The sequence below is a fragment of the Podarcis erhardii genome, assembly GCF_964252035.2.
Source record: "Podarcis erhardii genome assembly, chromosome: 12".
NCBI lineage: Eukaryota > Metazoa > Chordata > Lepidosauria > Squamata > Lacertidae > Podarcis > Podarcis erhardii.
This window is the reverse complement of record NC_138513.1, coordinates 52514884-52529952: the sequence shown is the minus strand read 5'-3', so window position 1 is coordinate 52529952 and position 15069 is coordinate 52514884. Positions and strand designations below refer to the sequence as shown.

Genomic DNA, 15069 nt, shown 5'->3' with positions numbered 1-15069 from the left:
GAGGTTCTAAATCTTGGATCTCTTCACAGGTATACACATCCCTGACATATAATGCCACTCCTCCTCCTTTCTTGTCTGGTCTGTTTCTCTGAAATAGATTGTAACCCTCCATTATTACATTCCAGTCGTGGTACTTATCCCACCAGGTTTCAGTGATGCCTATTATGTCATATTTAGTTTGCTGTACCAAGAGCTCAAGCTCATCTTGTTTATTTCCCATGCTTTGCGCATTAGTGTACAGACATTGAAGTCCATTAATCATTCCCCCGTGTCTCTTATTTAAGGATTTTTTCCTCCCACCACTAGGTCTGTGTGCTGTTTGCTCCATTTGGTCTATGACATTTGGATGATCATCTTCATCAATTGATAGACTCTTACCTTCAGGAGCACTGTCTTCCTCCCCCACATTAGTCAGTTTAAAGCCCTCCTGATGAGGTTTCTGAGATTTTTGGCAAAAACATTCCTCCCAACCGTTGTGAGGTGCAGCCCATCTCTTGCCAGAAGTCCATCTTCAAGAAACTGCAGTCCGTGATCTAAGAATCCAAACCGTTCCTGTTTACACCATTTGCGAAGCCAGCTGTTCACTTCCACTATTTTTCTCTCTCTCCCTGGGCCACGTCGTTCAACTGGGAGGACAGATGAGATGACAATTTGTGTATTTAATTGCTTCAATTTCCTGCCCAGAGCCTCATAGTCTCTTTTGATCTTCTGGAGGCTATTGCTTGCAGTGTCATTGGTTCCCACATGAACCAAGAGGAAGGGGTATTTGTCAGTGGGTTTTATGATTCCTTGCAGTCGTTCAGTTACATCTTGGATCTTAGCCCCGGGGAGACAGCACACTTCCCGAGACATCTTGTCAGGCCCACAGATCACTGCTTCTGTTCCCCTCAGTAGGGAATCCCCTATCACCACTACACGCCTCCTCTTAGGTTTGGTCGGGGTTCTTCCGTGATCTGTCCGTTCCAAGGTCGCCTGCACATTCCCTTAGGACTGACTTTGCTGCTCGTCTTCATATACCTGATCGACTGTAACGAGGGAGAGATCCTCACATGGAGTCTGTTCTTCGTCTTCCATTCTAGGGGAGTCTGTTCTTCGTCTTCCATTCAAAGCTGTGCATCCTGAGCCCGTCTCTCCTCCAGCCACGCTGTCAGGGTAGCTACATGTGCTTCCAGGTCTCGGTTCCTCTCGACCGGACCTCGCACCACGGCTTGTTGCTCTGTCTCTCCGGCTGTCCCTGTTTGGCTCATCGTGCTGCCTCTCCGGGGCTGCGCACAAGCAACGTCAGAGACTGACGGATTGCTGTAATGGTTCTAGGGGTTGCTTGTGCGTAAACCGGCGCCACACCTGGCTGGGTTGCCTGAGTGAACCTCTTCTGTCCAGACAGCCACTTGCCCGTGGCTTTCTCAATCGCTGGCAGAATCCGTCAGTGGGTGTTTCTTGAACTTCTTACAGCAAATAAGTTCTTTGACGCCCAGTCTCCTCCTACTCTCCCTGTGCGGAAGCTTTCTGCGCAAGGAGGGTGTGGGCAGAGGAGGACCCTTACTCTCCCCGCTGGTCCCCGGCAAGGAGTCATGGGACCGCCCCGCCGATTCCCCCATCTGTCCCCCTTCTCCACTGGTGCTACGCTGATTCCCTTCCCCAGAAGATGGGCTGCCTCTCCCCATCCCGGGACGCTCTCTGGAATCCCTCTGGAGCCCGCTCTCTCCCTCCGGCCCTGATGGCAGTTCCCTGACAGGAACATACCCAAATCTATTCCAACATCCCTTTGCACATTCACCCAGAATTTTCTGTTCCACCATAACAGGTTTATTTTGCACAAGTCTTTCTTCCATTTGGTTGTTTAATTCTTGTGGTTAGTGAAGAAAGAGCATTACGGTGAGCACTGGTTTGGGCCTTGGCTAAGCACAGCATGGGAAAAGAAAAAGCTGGAGAGAAGAGGAGCAGCATTTCACTCCTCGCTTGGGAGCTGACAAATTTACAGGGTCCCAGTAACCTATCATTTGACTTAGCAAGTTGTGTGACCCAGATCACTCTCTCCAGTGGTATATCCTCTCTACCAAGTGTGTTCAGGACTGCAGTTTTTATTATTTAAAGCACATTTTATTTTCATAGGCAGAAGAAGAGAGAGATGATATGGAAAGAGTGAAACTGGATAACAAAAGAATTCTCTTCAATCTTTTGCCAGCACATGTTGCACAGCATTTTCTCATGTCTAATCCAAGGAACATGGTAAGGAATATGAGTTTTCAGGGTTGTTTCCTGCAACAAACCACAATAGATTGAAAGCACAAATCAGATCAAAATTAAACTTTTAAAACATATTAATAACAGCAAAGGGAAAACTGCAGATAAATTCCTGGGGAAATAAAGAGGAATCATACAGGAACCATGCCCAAAGCATACTGAAACAGGGTAAGACACACAACAAAGATGGATGGATGCATGGCATGGATATCCGAGGGCAGGGTTACTGGGTGCCACACAGAGAAGGCCCTGATGCTGTTCTCACCAGCCATGCGGAGACACACATGAGGCGTCTGATTACTTCAGTGGATGAGTAGAATCCTATTAGAGACATCCCTTGAGGTTTCCTGGTCACAAACTGTTCAGTGCTTTAAAAGTGATGACCAACTCTTCAAATTGTAGCCCCAAACTACCTATCTGTCAGTGCTGTTGACAGGGCCTTTTCAACTCTGGCTCCGGCCTGGTGGAACGCTCTGCCTCATGAGACCAGGGCCCTGCAGGATCTGATTTCTTTCCGCAGGGCCTGTAAGACAGAGTTGTTCCGCCTGGTCTTTGGCTTGGAGCCAATTTGATTCCCTCCCTCCCTCCCTCTCTCTTTTTTCTTTTTCTTTTCCTTCTACTCCTGCAATGAGGCTACATTTTAATATTTTAATGTTCCATTATTTTAATGTTGTATTTTATTTTTGTTTTTAAGTTGTAATCATTCATCTTGTTTTTATTATTGCTTGTAAGCCGCTCTGAGCCCGGCCTTGGTTGGGGAGGGCGGGGTATAAATAAAAAAATATTATTATTATTATTATTATTATTATTATTATTATTAAACCTTTTTTAAATTGCAGTAAAACTCAGAGTCTAAGCTGCATTCTTTGTGAGAAAGTATACCTGTAGTCTGTCTAGAGTTGATCTTGGAATGAGGAGAGCTGGGTTCACATCTGCTCTACCATGAAGCTCACAGCATGGTCTGGGCAAATCATCATGTCTCAGCCTAGCTAGCCAACTTCACAGTCGTAAAGACAATATAAAGTGGGATTTACCACCCTCTCCTCTTTGGAGGAAAATCAGCTTATAGATGTGCTGAAGAATAATACTTAAAACGTGGCTTTGTGAAGATCCCAATCCCATGTCGGATGTGGGTTGTTGTAGTCATGAAAGAATAATATTCCACCCCGATTAAAGCAAGTCAGAACATACACAATGTATTTAAATATACAGTATTTTCTTGTTGATTTTATTTTTATCCTGCTCCAAAACAGAGGCAGATTATACAAATCATTTGCTGCCTTGACTCCGATGGGAGCAGGAGCGGGATACACATTTAATAATTAATTATAAAATTTAGTGATGGGCAATTTATTTCCTTCCATTTATATCCTGCCTTTCTTCCACCATGGAACCTAAAACAGCATACATATGATTCCCAGGCAGGCAGTCATCTGGGCCACCGACCATTGCCAGAGTTGCTTAGTTTTCAGACCCCATGATCTCCAGAGGAAAATGTCAGTATATGGTCAATGACTTAAAGTTACAAGGAGCCACAAAGGAGGCCTTGCATGCGCCTTCCTTCTTCAAAGGAGTCTACTCTGACCCCCTTGTGCATTAGGGGACAGAGGAAGGGTGAGAACAGAATCAATAGGGGCAAGCCTGTTCCCCTCAGTGATTTGAGCACCCTGGCTCAAAGTCTTTCAACATCCTTTTTTTCACAACAACCTTAAAGTTGTTGCTGATGATGTTGTCTTGAATTGGACTTCTTCCAGTCTAAAGATAAAGGTAAACAGGGTGAGCTTCCCTTGCTCTGTCCCAGCTTCTGCCAACCTAGCTGTTTGAAAGCATACCAGTGCAAGTTGATAAATAGGTACCTCTGAGGCAGGAAGGTAAATGTCATTTCCATGTGCTCTGGTTTCCGTCACAATGCTCCGTGCACCAGTAGCGGTTTAGTCCGGCTGGCCATATGACCCAGAAAGCTGTCTGTGAACAAACCCTGGCTCCCTTGGCTTGAAAGCGAGATGAGCATCGCACCCCATAGTCGCCTTTGACTGGACTTAAGCATCCAGAGGTCCTGAAGACTTCCGGGTTAGCACCATCGGCAGTGGCGGAATTCCTCTGATTCAGAGGAACCCGCTCCGCCAAAATCGGGTCTGGCTGCCGCGGCGAAGGCGGAGACCCTCTAAAAATCCCAGGCGGAGGAAGCCTGGGAACGTGGGATTTGGCTCACACCAGGAACCCTTTTCGGGGGTTCCGAAGTGACGCGGGGTGAGTGGCGTGGTGTCTCGAATCGACTGCTATTTTTACGGAGTGAAGCCGCACAGCCGTTGTCGGAGAGCGCTGACTTCTTTTTGTGGACATTCGGATTTCAAACAACAACCCGTGAGTAGTATGGAAATTGGATTTTTAAAAATATTCTTAAATTCGGCACGATCGGGGAAGGTCCAAACAGGAAGTCCGCCTCCCCTTTCTGTAAATAATTTAAAGCAAAGAACCTGTCAACTAAGGTCATGGAGAGTTTTTTGTTTTTTTTAAGGACTTTAATTCTACGGATTGATACTATAAGAAATTCTATCTGGAAGCAGGGGAGCCTGCAGGAAAAGAATTAAATTTGGGAATTGATGTGCCACCCCCCACCCCCCACCCCACCCCCGGACCTGGGAGTGGTCCGTGAGAGCCCGTTGATGAAGTACAGAACAATTTGACAGCTGTCAAGCTAGCTGTCAAGACGCAAAAAGAGGACTTTGTTTTTGTTGTCTATATTTGTTACAAGCTTGCTTTTGAAAAGAAGGAAGGACTGTTACAATTTAACTGGACTTTTGGATCTGTGCTGAAAGGAGTAAAAGGAAACTTAAATTCCCCTAGAGGGAGCTTTGGGATATTCCAGAGAATGGTTGTTGGAAAGGAAATCCAGTTTGAACTGAATAGGACATTCTTTCTCTTGGGAAAGTTGCAAGGTCAAATTGGTGTTTTGACTACAAATGTTACAACTTTGGACACAAGAGTGAGTACCATCATTGAACTTGATAAGAACTTGGCACAGGAATTTTATTCAACTGAACAAACAGGGAAATGTGAGAAGGAGAATTATGTTGTCTCTGAAGAGAAGAAAGGGGGAGCCGTAACCCTGCAGATGCGAAAGGAGAGCTGCAATTTGAGGCCTGACATGATGGCAACAAGGGGAAATAAATTTTTGAAGATGGAAGCTTGGCCTGAATTGGAAAGTGAAAGATGGAGAGATCTCCTTACGTGGAGATCAGACGACCCTAGGATTATAAATTTGATTCAGGTGGAAGTTGGAGCTTTGGGGACATTTGGATCTGAAAGGAGAATGAAACAAGATTTGGAACACCCCATAGGCCTTACTTTTAAGTACGGAGGTTTGGCTGGAAGGAATGTGGATGCTGTCGGGTTGGAGCTGCCCCGAGATTTGGCTTTCAATACTAAGGACTATCAAAAAGACTGGCAGAGGGGACATGAGAGAGACTTAAGAGCCTCGGGTGTAAGATCTCCGGGCTAATGGCTTTTTGAGATTGATGGACTTATGTTGGGGACTGAAACCGGGAAGGGGGTATGGGTGGAATGGAAATTGGTAACTCAAAGGGTATATAATATAATTTGCTTTTTTGTTTTTTATGAGAGTTGGGAAATTCATGGAAGGGAATCTGTGATGGGATAATGAGCTGCTTGTGCGTAAAAGCTGAATCCCTCAGAGCTTGGCATAGGTCTCAAAGCTCTGCCTTTACGGGAGCCCTCAAAGCATGACTCCCTCAATCGCTGGCAGAATCTGTCAGTGGGCGTTTCCGGAATTTGCGCCAACATAAGAGTTCCTTAACGGAAACTCTCCTTCGGGATTCTCGGCATGACAGTTTCCTGCGAGGAGTAGGTGTACCCAGAGGAGGTCCTGAGACCTCCCCGCTGTTTTCACTGGAAGTCTCTTGGAGCCATCCCTCCGACTGAGTTTCTCCATGAACTCTCTCTCTCCCCCTGCTGGTTCCTTCCTCCGCATCCGAGGGTCTCCTAGCCTCCTTGAGCCCCTCCACCACCTGACTCTCCGATGGCAGTTCCCTGACAGAATCTTTTTCGACCTTAGAGAAACGTCTCAAGAATAAGTATTGATATATAGGTTTGGATGAGAGTTAAGATTGGATAAAGTAAAAGTGGTTTTTAAAATAAATTACTTAAATGAAAATAAGGTTGGAAGGATTTGCAGAAATAATGATTTGAACTAGAATACAAAAATGGGAGGTGTGAGGAGGTCAAGGAAATAAGTAAAGGAAGAAAGTTATGCAAAGGTTTAATCTGTTCTTTTTTCTTTTTTTCCAAGCGAGTGTATTTTCTTTTTTAATGTTGTTGTAATCTTTTTTTTGTATTTTGTATTTTTCTTTTTTTCTTTCTGTAACTCTTAAACTTTGAATAAATATTATTTTTTTAAAAAAAAACCCATCCAGAGGTCCTTTACCTTTTACCTTACCTGATCCAGTCTAATTTAGTTACACTGGTCCCATTGAAATAGATGTGAAAAGTTATTATTATTAAATTAAATTCATTGGAAACTAAGTGCTTATTCAGGCTGGATCCAAGTATTAGCTTGCTATAACAGAAAATATAATTTGAAAATTTCAGGACCTGTATTACCAGTCCTATTCACAAGTGGGAGTGATGTTTGCTTCCATCCCAAATTTCAACGATTTTTACATTGAACTGGATGGCAATAACATGGGAGTTGAATGTTTACGCCTCTTAAATGAAATTATTGCAGATTTTGATGAGGTAAGCATTCTTTCATTCAGTCTGCCTTTTCAGGAATAATTTTGTAAGCTCATCATCATGTTGAGAAGGTCACACTCTTAAAATTATCTCACAGTTTGCATTTCATTCTAATTGTGTTGGCATTACCAAGTGATCCAGACAAAAAGTGAAATGTTCCTAGTTTTATGAAGACAGAAAATTATTCAGAATTAGGCCAAACATTGACTATCATCTTAGCTTCTGATTGAAGGGACATCCGTTGATCCCCCCTTCCCCTTTGGGGACTCGTTCCTCCAGCCAAGCCTCCCCAGTGATTCAGTAGCTGACCACGTCAGAGAGAGATCACACCATGTACCATTTTTTATTCCATACTGTCCCGAACACTGCTTTGGCTGTACTCAAGATGTAATCTTTTATCCACCTGCCAAAGTGTTCCTCCCTCTTAGTGCAAATTGGTATCTCCCAGAATAGTGCAGGATCCAGCCAGGCAGAAACACCACTACAACACTCTGGTAAGGAGGAATTTGGGTTTATACAGCATGGCAGGTCAGATATTCTTTGCTGCAGTTATTAAACTGTTTCTACATCCCCCCTGGCTTCCTTGTAGCAAGCTGGTAAAGCAAAAGTTGGTAAGATTAATTGTGCAGTAAAAAAATAACAAATTCTTACAATTTAGGCCTATAGCAAATCACATCAGGATTTTTGAAAATCCTATCAGGTATCTTGAAAATGACCAAGTGTCTCATTTTGAGCTCACTTAAGTCCTTAGGAAATTGGTTGTAAATGTGAGATAGCACAAAGGCTTGGAAATGATAAGAGGAATATGCCTGCACAAAACTCTTCTTTCTTGCCTAAAATATTATGTAATGTTTAACAGTTTTATGTTTTAAACAAAGCTTATGGACAAAGAATATTATAAAGACATTGAAAAAATCAAGACGATTGGCAGCACATACATGGCAGCCGTGGGACTTGTACCAACTACTGGCACCAAGGTAATGTTTTTTTTTTTACTTCTTAATGCCTTCTCTAAGCGTTTTCACAAATGATGCTAAGAATGCTGTTAGAACTCATTTAGGCTGGTATACTTTTATACTAATGGATTGCTCAGATTTAGGAAACAGGAAGCAAGGGAGGAAGCCTTTCTTGGAGAATTCCCAGGTCTGTTTGGCCTGTGGATTTTTCAAGCAAACTTATCAGAGACCTGTTCCAGTTCAGGAGGCTACAAGATTTCCCCTAAGAACCTGAGGTTTTATATGGTGTTGCTGCTTTCCAAAGGAAATGAGGGCAATGGCCTGGTCCTAGTGCACAGTGTTCAGATAGACTCAGATCAGCTTCTTCCACCCTGAATATTTGATAGTCCCCTTCCAAAAGTTGGTCAAACCCTTCAGATACCAGCCAGAAAAGAGAGGAGAAGAGGAGGAGGAGTAGTTTGGATTTGATATCCCGTTTTATCACTACCCGAAGGAGTCTCAAAGCGGCTAACAATCTCCTTTCCCTTCCTCCCCCACAACAAACCCTCTGTGAGGTGAGTGGGGCTGAGAGACTTCAGAGATGTGTAACTACCGCAAGGTCACCCAGCAGCTGCATGTGGAGGAGCGGAGACGCGAACCCGGTTCACCAGATTATGAGACTATCGCTCTTAACCACTACACCACACTGTCCTGAACTATTTGATACCTTTCCCAGTACATATCCTCAAAATCCTTCCCTTTGTTCCCTTTGAGGATTTGGGGCTTCTGAATGAATGGTGTATTTTTTCAGTGGTACCGCTAATATTGGAAACCCATGAACTCCTTGAGAGTAATAATATCATTAAATGGTGAAAATAAACACAACTCCACAAATGTAACACCTAACAAGCTGTTAGGCTCCATTTGGAATGCATCTCACTTAATCATATGATTGCGGGGTATCATTAATAGATATCCTCACAAGAGGATCTAGCCATGAGGCCTGTGTACTCTCTGCAGTGCGGGGAGGGGGGGGGAATCCAGCCGACAGGAGTCCTCATTTGGCATGTGAGGCCATTTCCCCAAAACCATGCCCTGATATGTGGCATACAGTGGCATGTTCATTCTGAGGTGCATTTCCAAGCATGTTACGATAGAAACTATTTGGAAATGCAGTTCAAAAGCAATGTCTCTCAGTGCCCATCAGCATTTTGAAGTGCATTTCCATGCAGTTTCTATTGCAGCTGTGTGGATGTGCATTTCCAAGGTGTTGTCTCTCACTTCCCATCAGATGCTGAGGAAGAGGCTTCAATGTGCATTTCCAAGCAGTTTCTGCTGTAAATGCCCTTCAAAGTGTTTGAACAGACGCCTCTAGGAAGCCCACAAACAAAGTATGTTAGCAATAATCTTCTCCTGCTGTTGCCTTCTCCATTTTATGTATTTCATAAAATGTATACACAGTTTGATTATTAAAAAAACCCAACCCACTCTACAAAAAGGATAAAACAACAAAATTAATCAATAAGAGCAACCATAATTTAAGATCTTCAAAAAGCTGAAATAACAATAAGCTGAAACAATAAACTGATCTCAGTAGGCAGGGAGTTCCAAGGTGCCGGGGTCACCAGACTGAAGGGGTATTGTGGGGCGCCTGCAGCAGCACTGATTCCTCCAGTCAAAGCGGTTGAGTGGGCCCCTGTGGGGTGAGGCAGTCTAGCTGTTGGTAGACCACTCTTCTATGTGTGGGGCAGACAGGGTGTGTCTCATTCCTCCTTAAAGCCCCCTGGGCCCATAGCCACCAGCCTTATCCACAGTGGGGCAGGTCTTGTGGAACAGCTGCCCTCAGGAAGGGGTTCTCAAGCCATCTGGAGGTCTCAGAGAAAATGTTGTTAAGACAGACTCTTTGTATGATTTTTCTAAAATAATAACGTGCTTCTTGTTTATTTGTTTGTCTGTTTTAAAATGTGTTTTTAACTTAATAGCTTATTGTGTTTGAAGCCACTTGATTTCACTTCAGAGAAAGACAGGGAAAGCACATGAAGAAATAAATAATGTCTAACCTTTTTTAAAAAAAAAAAATCTAGGCAAAGAAATCAATTTATTCCCATCTCAGCACACTGGCTGATTTTGCAATAGAAATGTTTGATGTTCTTGATGAAATCAACTATCAGTCTTACAATGACTTCGTTCTTCGGGTTGGTAAGTCATACGTTTCAGGAAGTAGGGGTTGACTGGTTGGTTCTGTAGCATGCCCTCGATGATGTATTAGTGGTGAATTTATACTGGACCATCCACACTCACTGTTGCTGTATTTGTTGTTCTGCAATGCTTCCCCTCTTTTTGAGCATTATTGCTATCTGAAGGGGCATTCTTGCACTTTAGCACAGCAAAAGCAGGACAAAAAATAATTGCAGTATGAAAAGTGACAGGACCTAAATGTACTTCTGACAAAGCCGTGTGGCCACCCTGAAACCTTTACAGGAGGAAATGGTATTGAAAGAGTGATTTCATATTAATCATAATGAATGTGCAATAAAAATGATGTCTGGAGGGGCCCCAATTCTAGATGGCTGCTGTTGCTGGGGCTGATGTCAGAATTCATGGCAGATTTGTACAAACAGAAGAACTTCTGAAATAATATTAAAGTGTTATAGCAGCATGATCTAAACTATGTTCTTCTGCATGTCTAAACACCTGGGAAACAGCTTTGGCTGCAAATGAGTTTATAAATCTGTAAAATAAACAAGCTACTGATAATTTAATTGGAAACAAGGAAGGGAAAATTAGAAGAAAATCACTTCTCAGAACAGGAATTTCAGACATAGTCACATGGCTGGGACAAGGATCCAGAGATAGGGAGAAGCTCGCAAGCAGCAAAGAAAGGGGCATCCACTTAGAGACATCTTAAAAACATTAAGCAGTTCAGAACTGATTTTCAATAAACAAATTCCCTAGATGGTCTCTTATTAAATGCTTTGAAGACCTGGCTTTTTAAGATATTAGGTTCTCATTAAAGAAGCACCTGACTTGAATCCGGTCTCATGTCATTTCCCTACCTCTGCTGCTGCCACCACCTTCTGTTAGTCACATGACAATGCCATTCCCAAAGGGATCCCCAACGCAGCAAAGACAGTTGCTAGATGGGGCAGAAGCCGTGGTCTGGCCTCGCTCTGCTGCTTATCGGCCAGCAGGGAGAGGGGTGAGGCAGCAGTGAGGTCAGCCCGCCCCCCATGCGGACACACCAGAAGGATCTTCCCAAGTGGGAGAATAGGGGCATTCAATGACATTTCAAAAGTGTTGGTGGGAAGGGGTTATTGGTCTGCTATGCGGGGGTTGTGTCATGTATTATGTGTTTTGTGTTTCCATTTTGGTTTTTTATGTTGTGAACTGCCCTGTGATCTTCAGAAGGGCAGTACACAAATTTATATTATAATAATTATAACAACAACAACAATAAATGTGACATGAATTGTCATTCACAAGTTACAAGAAATGAGATTCTTACAAAGCATCAGGAAGAACTTTCTGATGGTAAGGGCTGTTAAACAGTGGAACAGACTCACACAAGAGGTGGTGGACCCTCCTCCCTTGGAGGCTTTGAAGCAGAGGTTGAGTGGCCATCTGTCATGGATGCTTCAGTTGAGATTCCTGATTGAAGAGGGTTAGACTAGAGGACTCTCAGGGTCTCTTCCAACTGTACAATGCTATGATTCCACCTTTAGCTATCAAAGTGACAGCTTAATTGTGTGAATAAATGATTTGTGGTACATATCAAAATATGTATAGTAATTTACAGTATCAAATGATCATAGAATGATGTCTGTGTCTGTCCCAGAATCTATGGCCAAGGTCCTGGAAGGTGTGAAATAATAGCAAAGAAAAATGCCTGTGAGCATGTGCCATTTCATTTACCCTCTCCAGCAAATAAGGTTCTGTCTACATAGGAGTAAGTAGCTCAGCTTCCAGGCTGATGGTTCATCTTCTAAGAAATCTTGAGCCTTAGCACATCTTATTTTAAAAAAACCAAAACTGCAGGAAAGGGAAGTGTATAAATGAGGAACATTCTGTTTAGCATCTGCTATGCTTTTTAGATATATGAAATAGATATTGGAGCAAACATTAAATAAAGGAATGGCCACTGTTCCCATTTCAGGTATTAACGTGGGCCCTGTAGTGGCTGGGGTCATTGGTGCTAGAAGGCCGCAGTATGATATCTGGGGTAACACTGTAAATGTTGCCAGTAGAATGGATAGTACTGGAGTGCAAGGTAAAATTCAGGTGAGTGTTTTCATCATCCTTCAAAACTACATCAGTCTATATGGAAGAGTTAAACAGTGGCTTGCTATTCAGGCTACTTGTGAGGTTCCACCTACTGCATTTGAACGGCTTCCTGCATGTGCCAGATAAATATATCTGTACAGTGGTACCTCGGGTTACATACGCTTCAGGTTACATACGCTTCAGGTTACAGACTCTGCTAACCCAGAAATAATACCTCGGGTTAAGAACTTTGCTTCAGGATGAGAACAGAAATCGCACGACGACGGCGCGGCAGCAGCAGCGGGAGGCCCCGTTAGCTAAAGTCGTTAAGAACAGTTTCAGGTTAAGAACGGACCTCCAGAACGAATTAAGTACGTAGCCAGAGGTACCACTGTACTAGAACAATGGCACCAGCTCTTCTTGAGAGGAAGACAGCTTTGGCCCTAACTGCAAAAATGTCCCCAAGTGCTGGGTTGGAACTAAACAGGCTTCTTTCCACCAGCTGATTGAAGGCATCAGAATTAAGCCACCTCTTTGCACAGCTCCACCCCCTAATATGCATAGTCCCATCTAGGGTTACATTTCTTGGTTATGCTTTTTTTAATGCATATCAGAGAACAGTGCATTAATAAAAGCAACCATTAGAAACAAAATATATTGTCATGGACAGGTTGGACATGAATTGGACATTGGACAGGTTGGACATGGTGGGAGGAACTGGCTGAAGAACCCCCAAGGGAAGAAGGCTCAGAGCCAGGAGGTTGGTAGTGGGACAACGGTGAGTGGTCAGAGGGAGAAGAGCCTGGGAGGAGGAGGTTGCAGAAGCTGAAGAGGTAACAGGGTTTAGTGAGCGGAAGGAGTCTGTGGCAGAGAGAAGCCCAGACTCAGAGGCAAAAGCTGAAGCAGAAGAGTGGAAGGAGGGAGGGCAAGAGGCAGAGAGGAGTCAGGCTGGTGAAGAGTCTCCCATTCCCTGCTGCAACAAGCTCCCCTTCCCCTTGACTCACAGAACCAGGAGAGGGATGAAATGGGAGGAGCAAAGACTGGCTGCATGCAGGCACGGTCTCTGATTGCTTGCAGGAAGCCCTGGATAGGAGGAGGCTGTGGGGAGGTGTGGGCATTTCATCTCAGCCACTGATTTCATGGAGTAGGACCTACAGGGCATGAGCTGCTGTGCTCATTATGCCTGAAACATAGTCAAGTCTGTGAAGATCATGTTTCACTAATAACGAGTTAACTCCAGCTTTGAACTGTGTGATTTACTGACCAGCTTGCTCTGTTATACTACAGCTAGCAGGAGCATAAAATAATTCTCTATTACCACCAAAGCAAAGGTGTGAGGGCGTTCTTTCCCCTGTGGGCAGCCGTCTTTCTTTGCCCAAGAATGCCTCTGGGAAAAGCACATCCTCCTGCAGCATCATTAGCCAGGAAGGAGAGTGTCTTGCCATCGCTAGGAGCAATAGGAAAGCTTTTTATTTAAAGTAAAAATGATGAGGGAAGCATCTTGGTCACCTTTCATAAAGTAAGTTAAGCCCCCCCCCCCCGAGAGAGAGAGACAGAGAGACAGAGAGACAGAGAGAGAGAGAGAGAGAGAGAGAATCACCCCAATCTTTGTTGGCCTTCTTCCTACCTCAAAAAAAAAAAAAAAAAAATCTGGGCCAAAAGGTTCAGTGCAGCGTAGTCTAATATGTCACAAATGATTTTTGTTCCTTTTATTCACAGGTTACAGAAGAAGTCCAGAGGATACTGAGGAGGTGCAGTTATGACTTTGTATGTCGGGGTAAAGTCAGTGTCAAAGGCAAAGGTGAAATGCTGACCTATTTCCTAGAAGGAAAGGTCAATGGAAGCAATTCGCTAACGCGGTCATTAAACTTAGAGCGGAAAATGTACCCTTATGGGCGAGCAAACATTCAGACTAAACTGGGCACCAGTTCCCCATCTATGTCCTCATCTCCCAGCCTTTCAGCAAATGCCGTTGCTGGGGCACTTCAAGCCCCGTCCACCCACACCAATCTGACGCTGCACTATCTTCCCTCTGTGCCAGCCATAAAAGAGGCATGAGAACCATGAAGATTTTGGCTGGGCCATTGCAGTGATCGCAGAGAGCAGAGGTCACCTGGATTTTCACAAGGAAGCTGAAGACTACAGGATTTGGTGTCAACTAAGATGTCTACAATCCAACCAAAGAGAACCTGGGAACACCGTATATGAATTTGTGGATCAAATAAGGGCTAGCAATTCTGTTAAGAAAAGTCTACTGCTGATTTTCTGAAGAAAAGGAAAATTTTATCAGCAAATCTAAAGGGTAAATGAATTAACAGAAAAAGTCATGGTGAGACTGGCTGTGTGTGTGTGTGTGTGTGTGAGAGAGAGAGAGAGAGAGAGAGAGAGAGAGAGAGAGAAAGAAAGAAAGAAAGAAAGAAAGAAAGAAAGAAAGAAAGAAAGAAATTGTCAATTTTTGGCAAATCCTGTCATTGGTGACTGTCGGTATTCATTCAGAAAACTATAAAAGCAATGCTGGAAATAATAGTGACACAACACAGTTGAGAGAGAAGGGTGATGTGTGTAGATACATGTATCTAATTCACACATCTATATATATATTTATATATTTCTTATATAAAAATGGGAGAGGTTTATAGTTATAGAAAATTGACGTCCTGCAATGGCAAAGAGGGAGAATGCTCTTATAATCATATCCAATGTGGTTGCCTCTAAAATGTCTGTAGCTGATGTTTGAGGGAGGGTGTGTAAGGGCAAATGAGACATATCTGAGGTTTAAGGAAGCAGTGCAGAGTCCCTTCACACAACATTTGGGGGGGGGGGACAAGAAATTTTTGGCAATGTCTTTAATATAGGAAGTAGCAAGTCCTCAGGTAAA

The 15069-nt window shown here is 43.6% G+C and overlaps 1 protein-coding gene across 2 annotated transcripts in view; it reads left to right on the top strand.

The window, feature by feature from the left end:
* Positions 1 to 14636, top strand: part of ADCY1 (adenylate cyclase 1) — a 225285-nt gene extending 210649 nt beyond the window's left edge. Inside the window, exons 15-20 of one of the 2 annotated variants that reach the window (XM_081881792.1) lie at positions 2113 to 2229; positions 6853 to 6999; positions 7875 to 7973; positions 10016 to 10130; positions 12085 to 12209; positions 13911 to 14636. In XM_081881792.1, the coding sequence (XP_081737918.1) occupies positions 2113 to 2229; positions 6853 to 6999; positions 7875 to 7973; positions 10016 to 10130; positions 12085 to 12209; positions 13911 to 14249 (942 nt within the window). In that variant the 3' untranslated portion in view covers positions 14250 to 14636. Of the gene's footprint in view, positions 1 to 2112; positions 2230 to 6852; positions 7000 to 7855; positions 7974 to 10015; positions 10131 to 12084; positions 12210 to 13910 lie in introns of those variants that run through there. The other variant, XR_014161498.1, reaches the window with a different exon arrangement.
* The last annotated feature ends 433 nt before the right edge of the window (positions 14637 to 15069 follow it).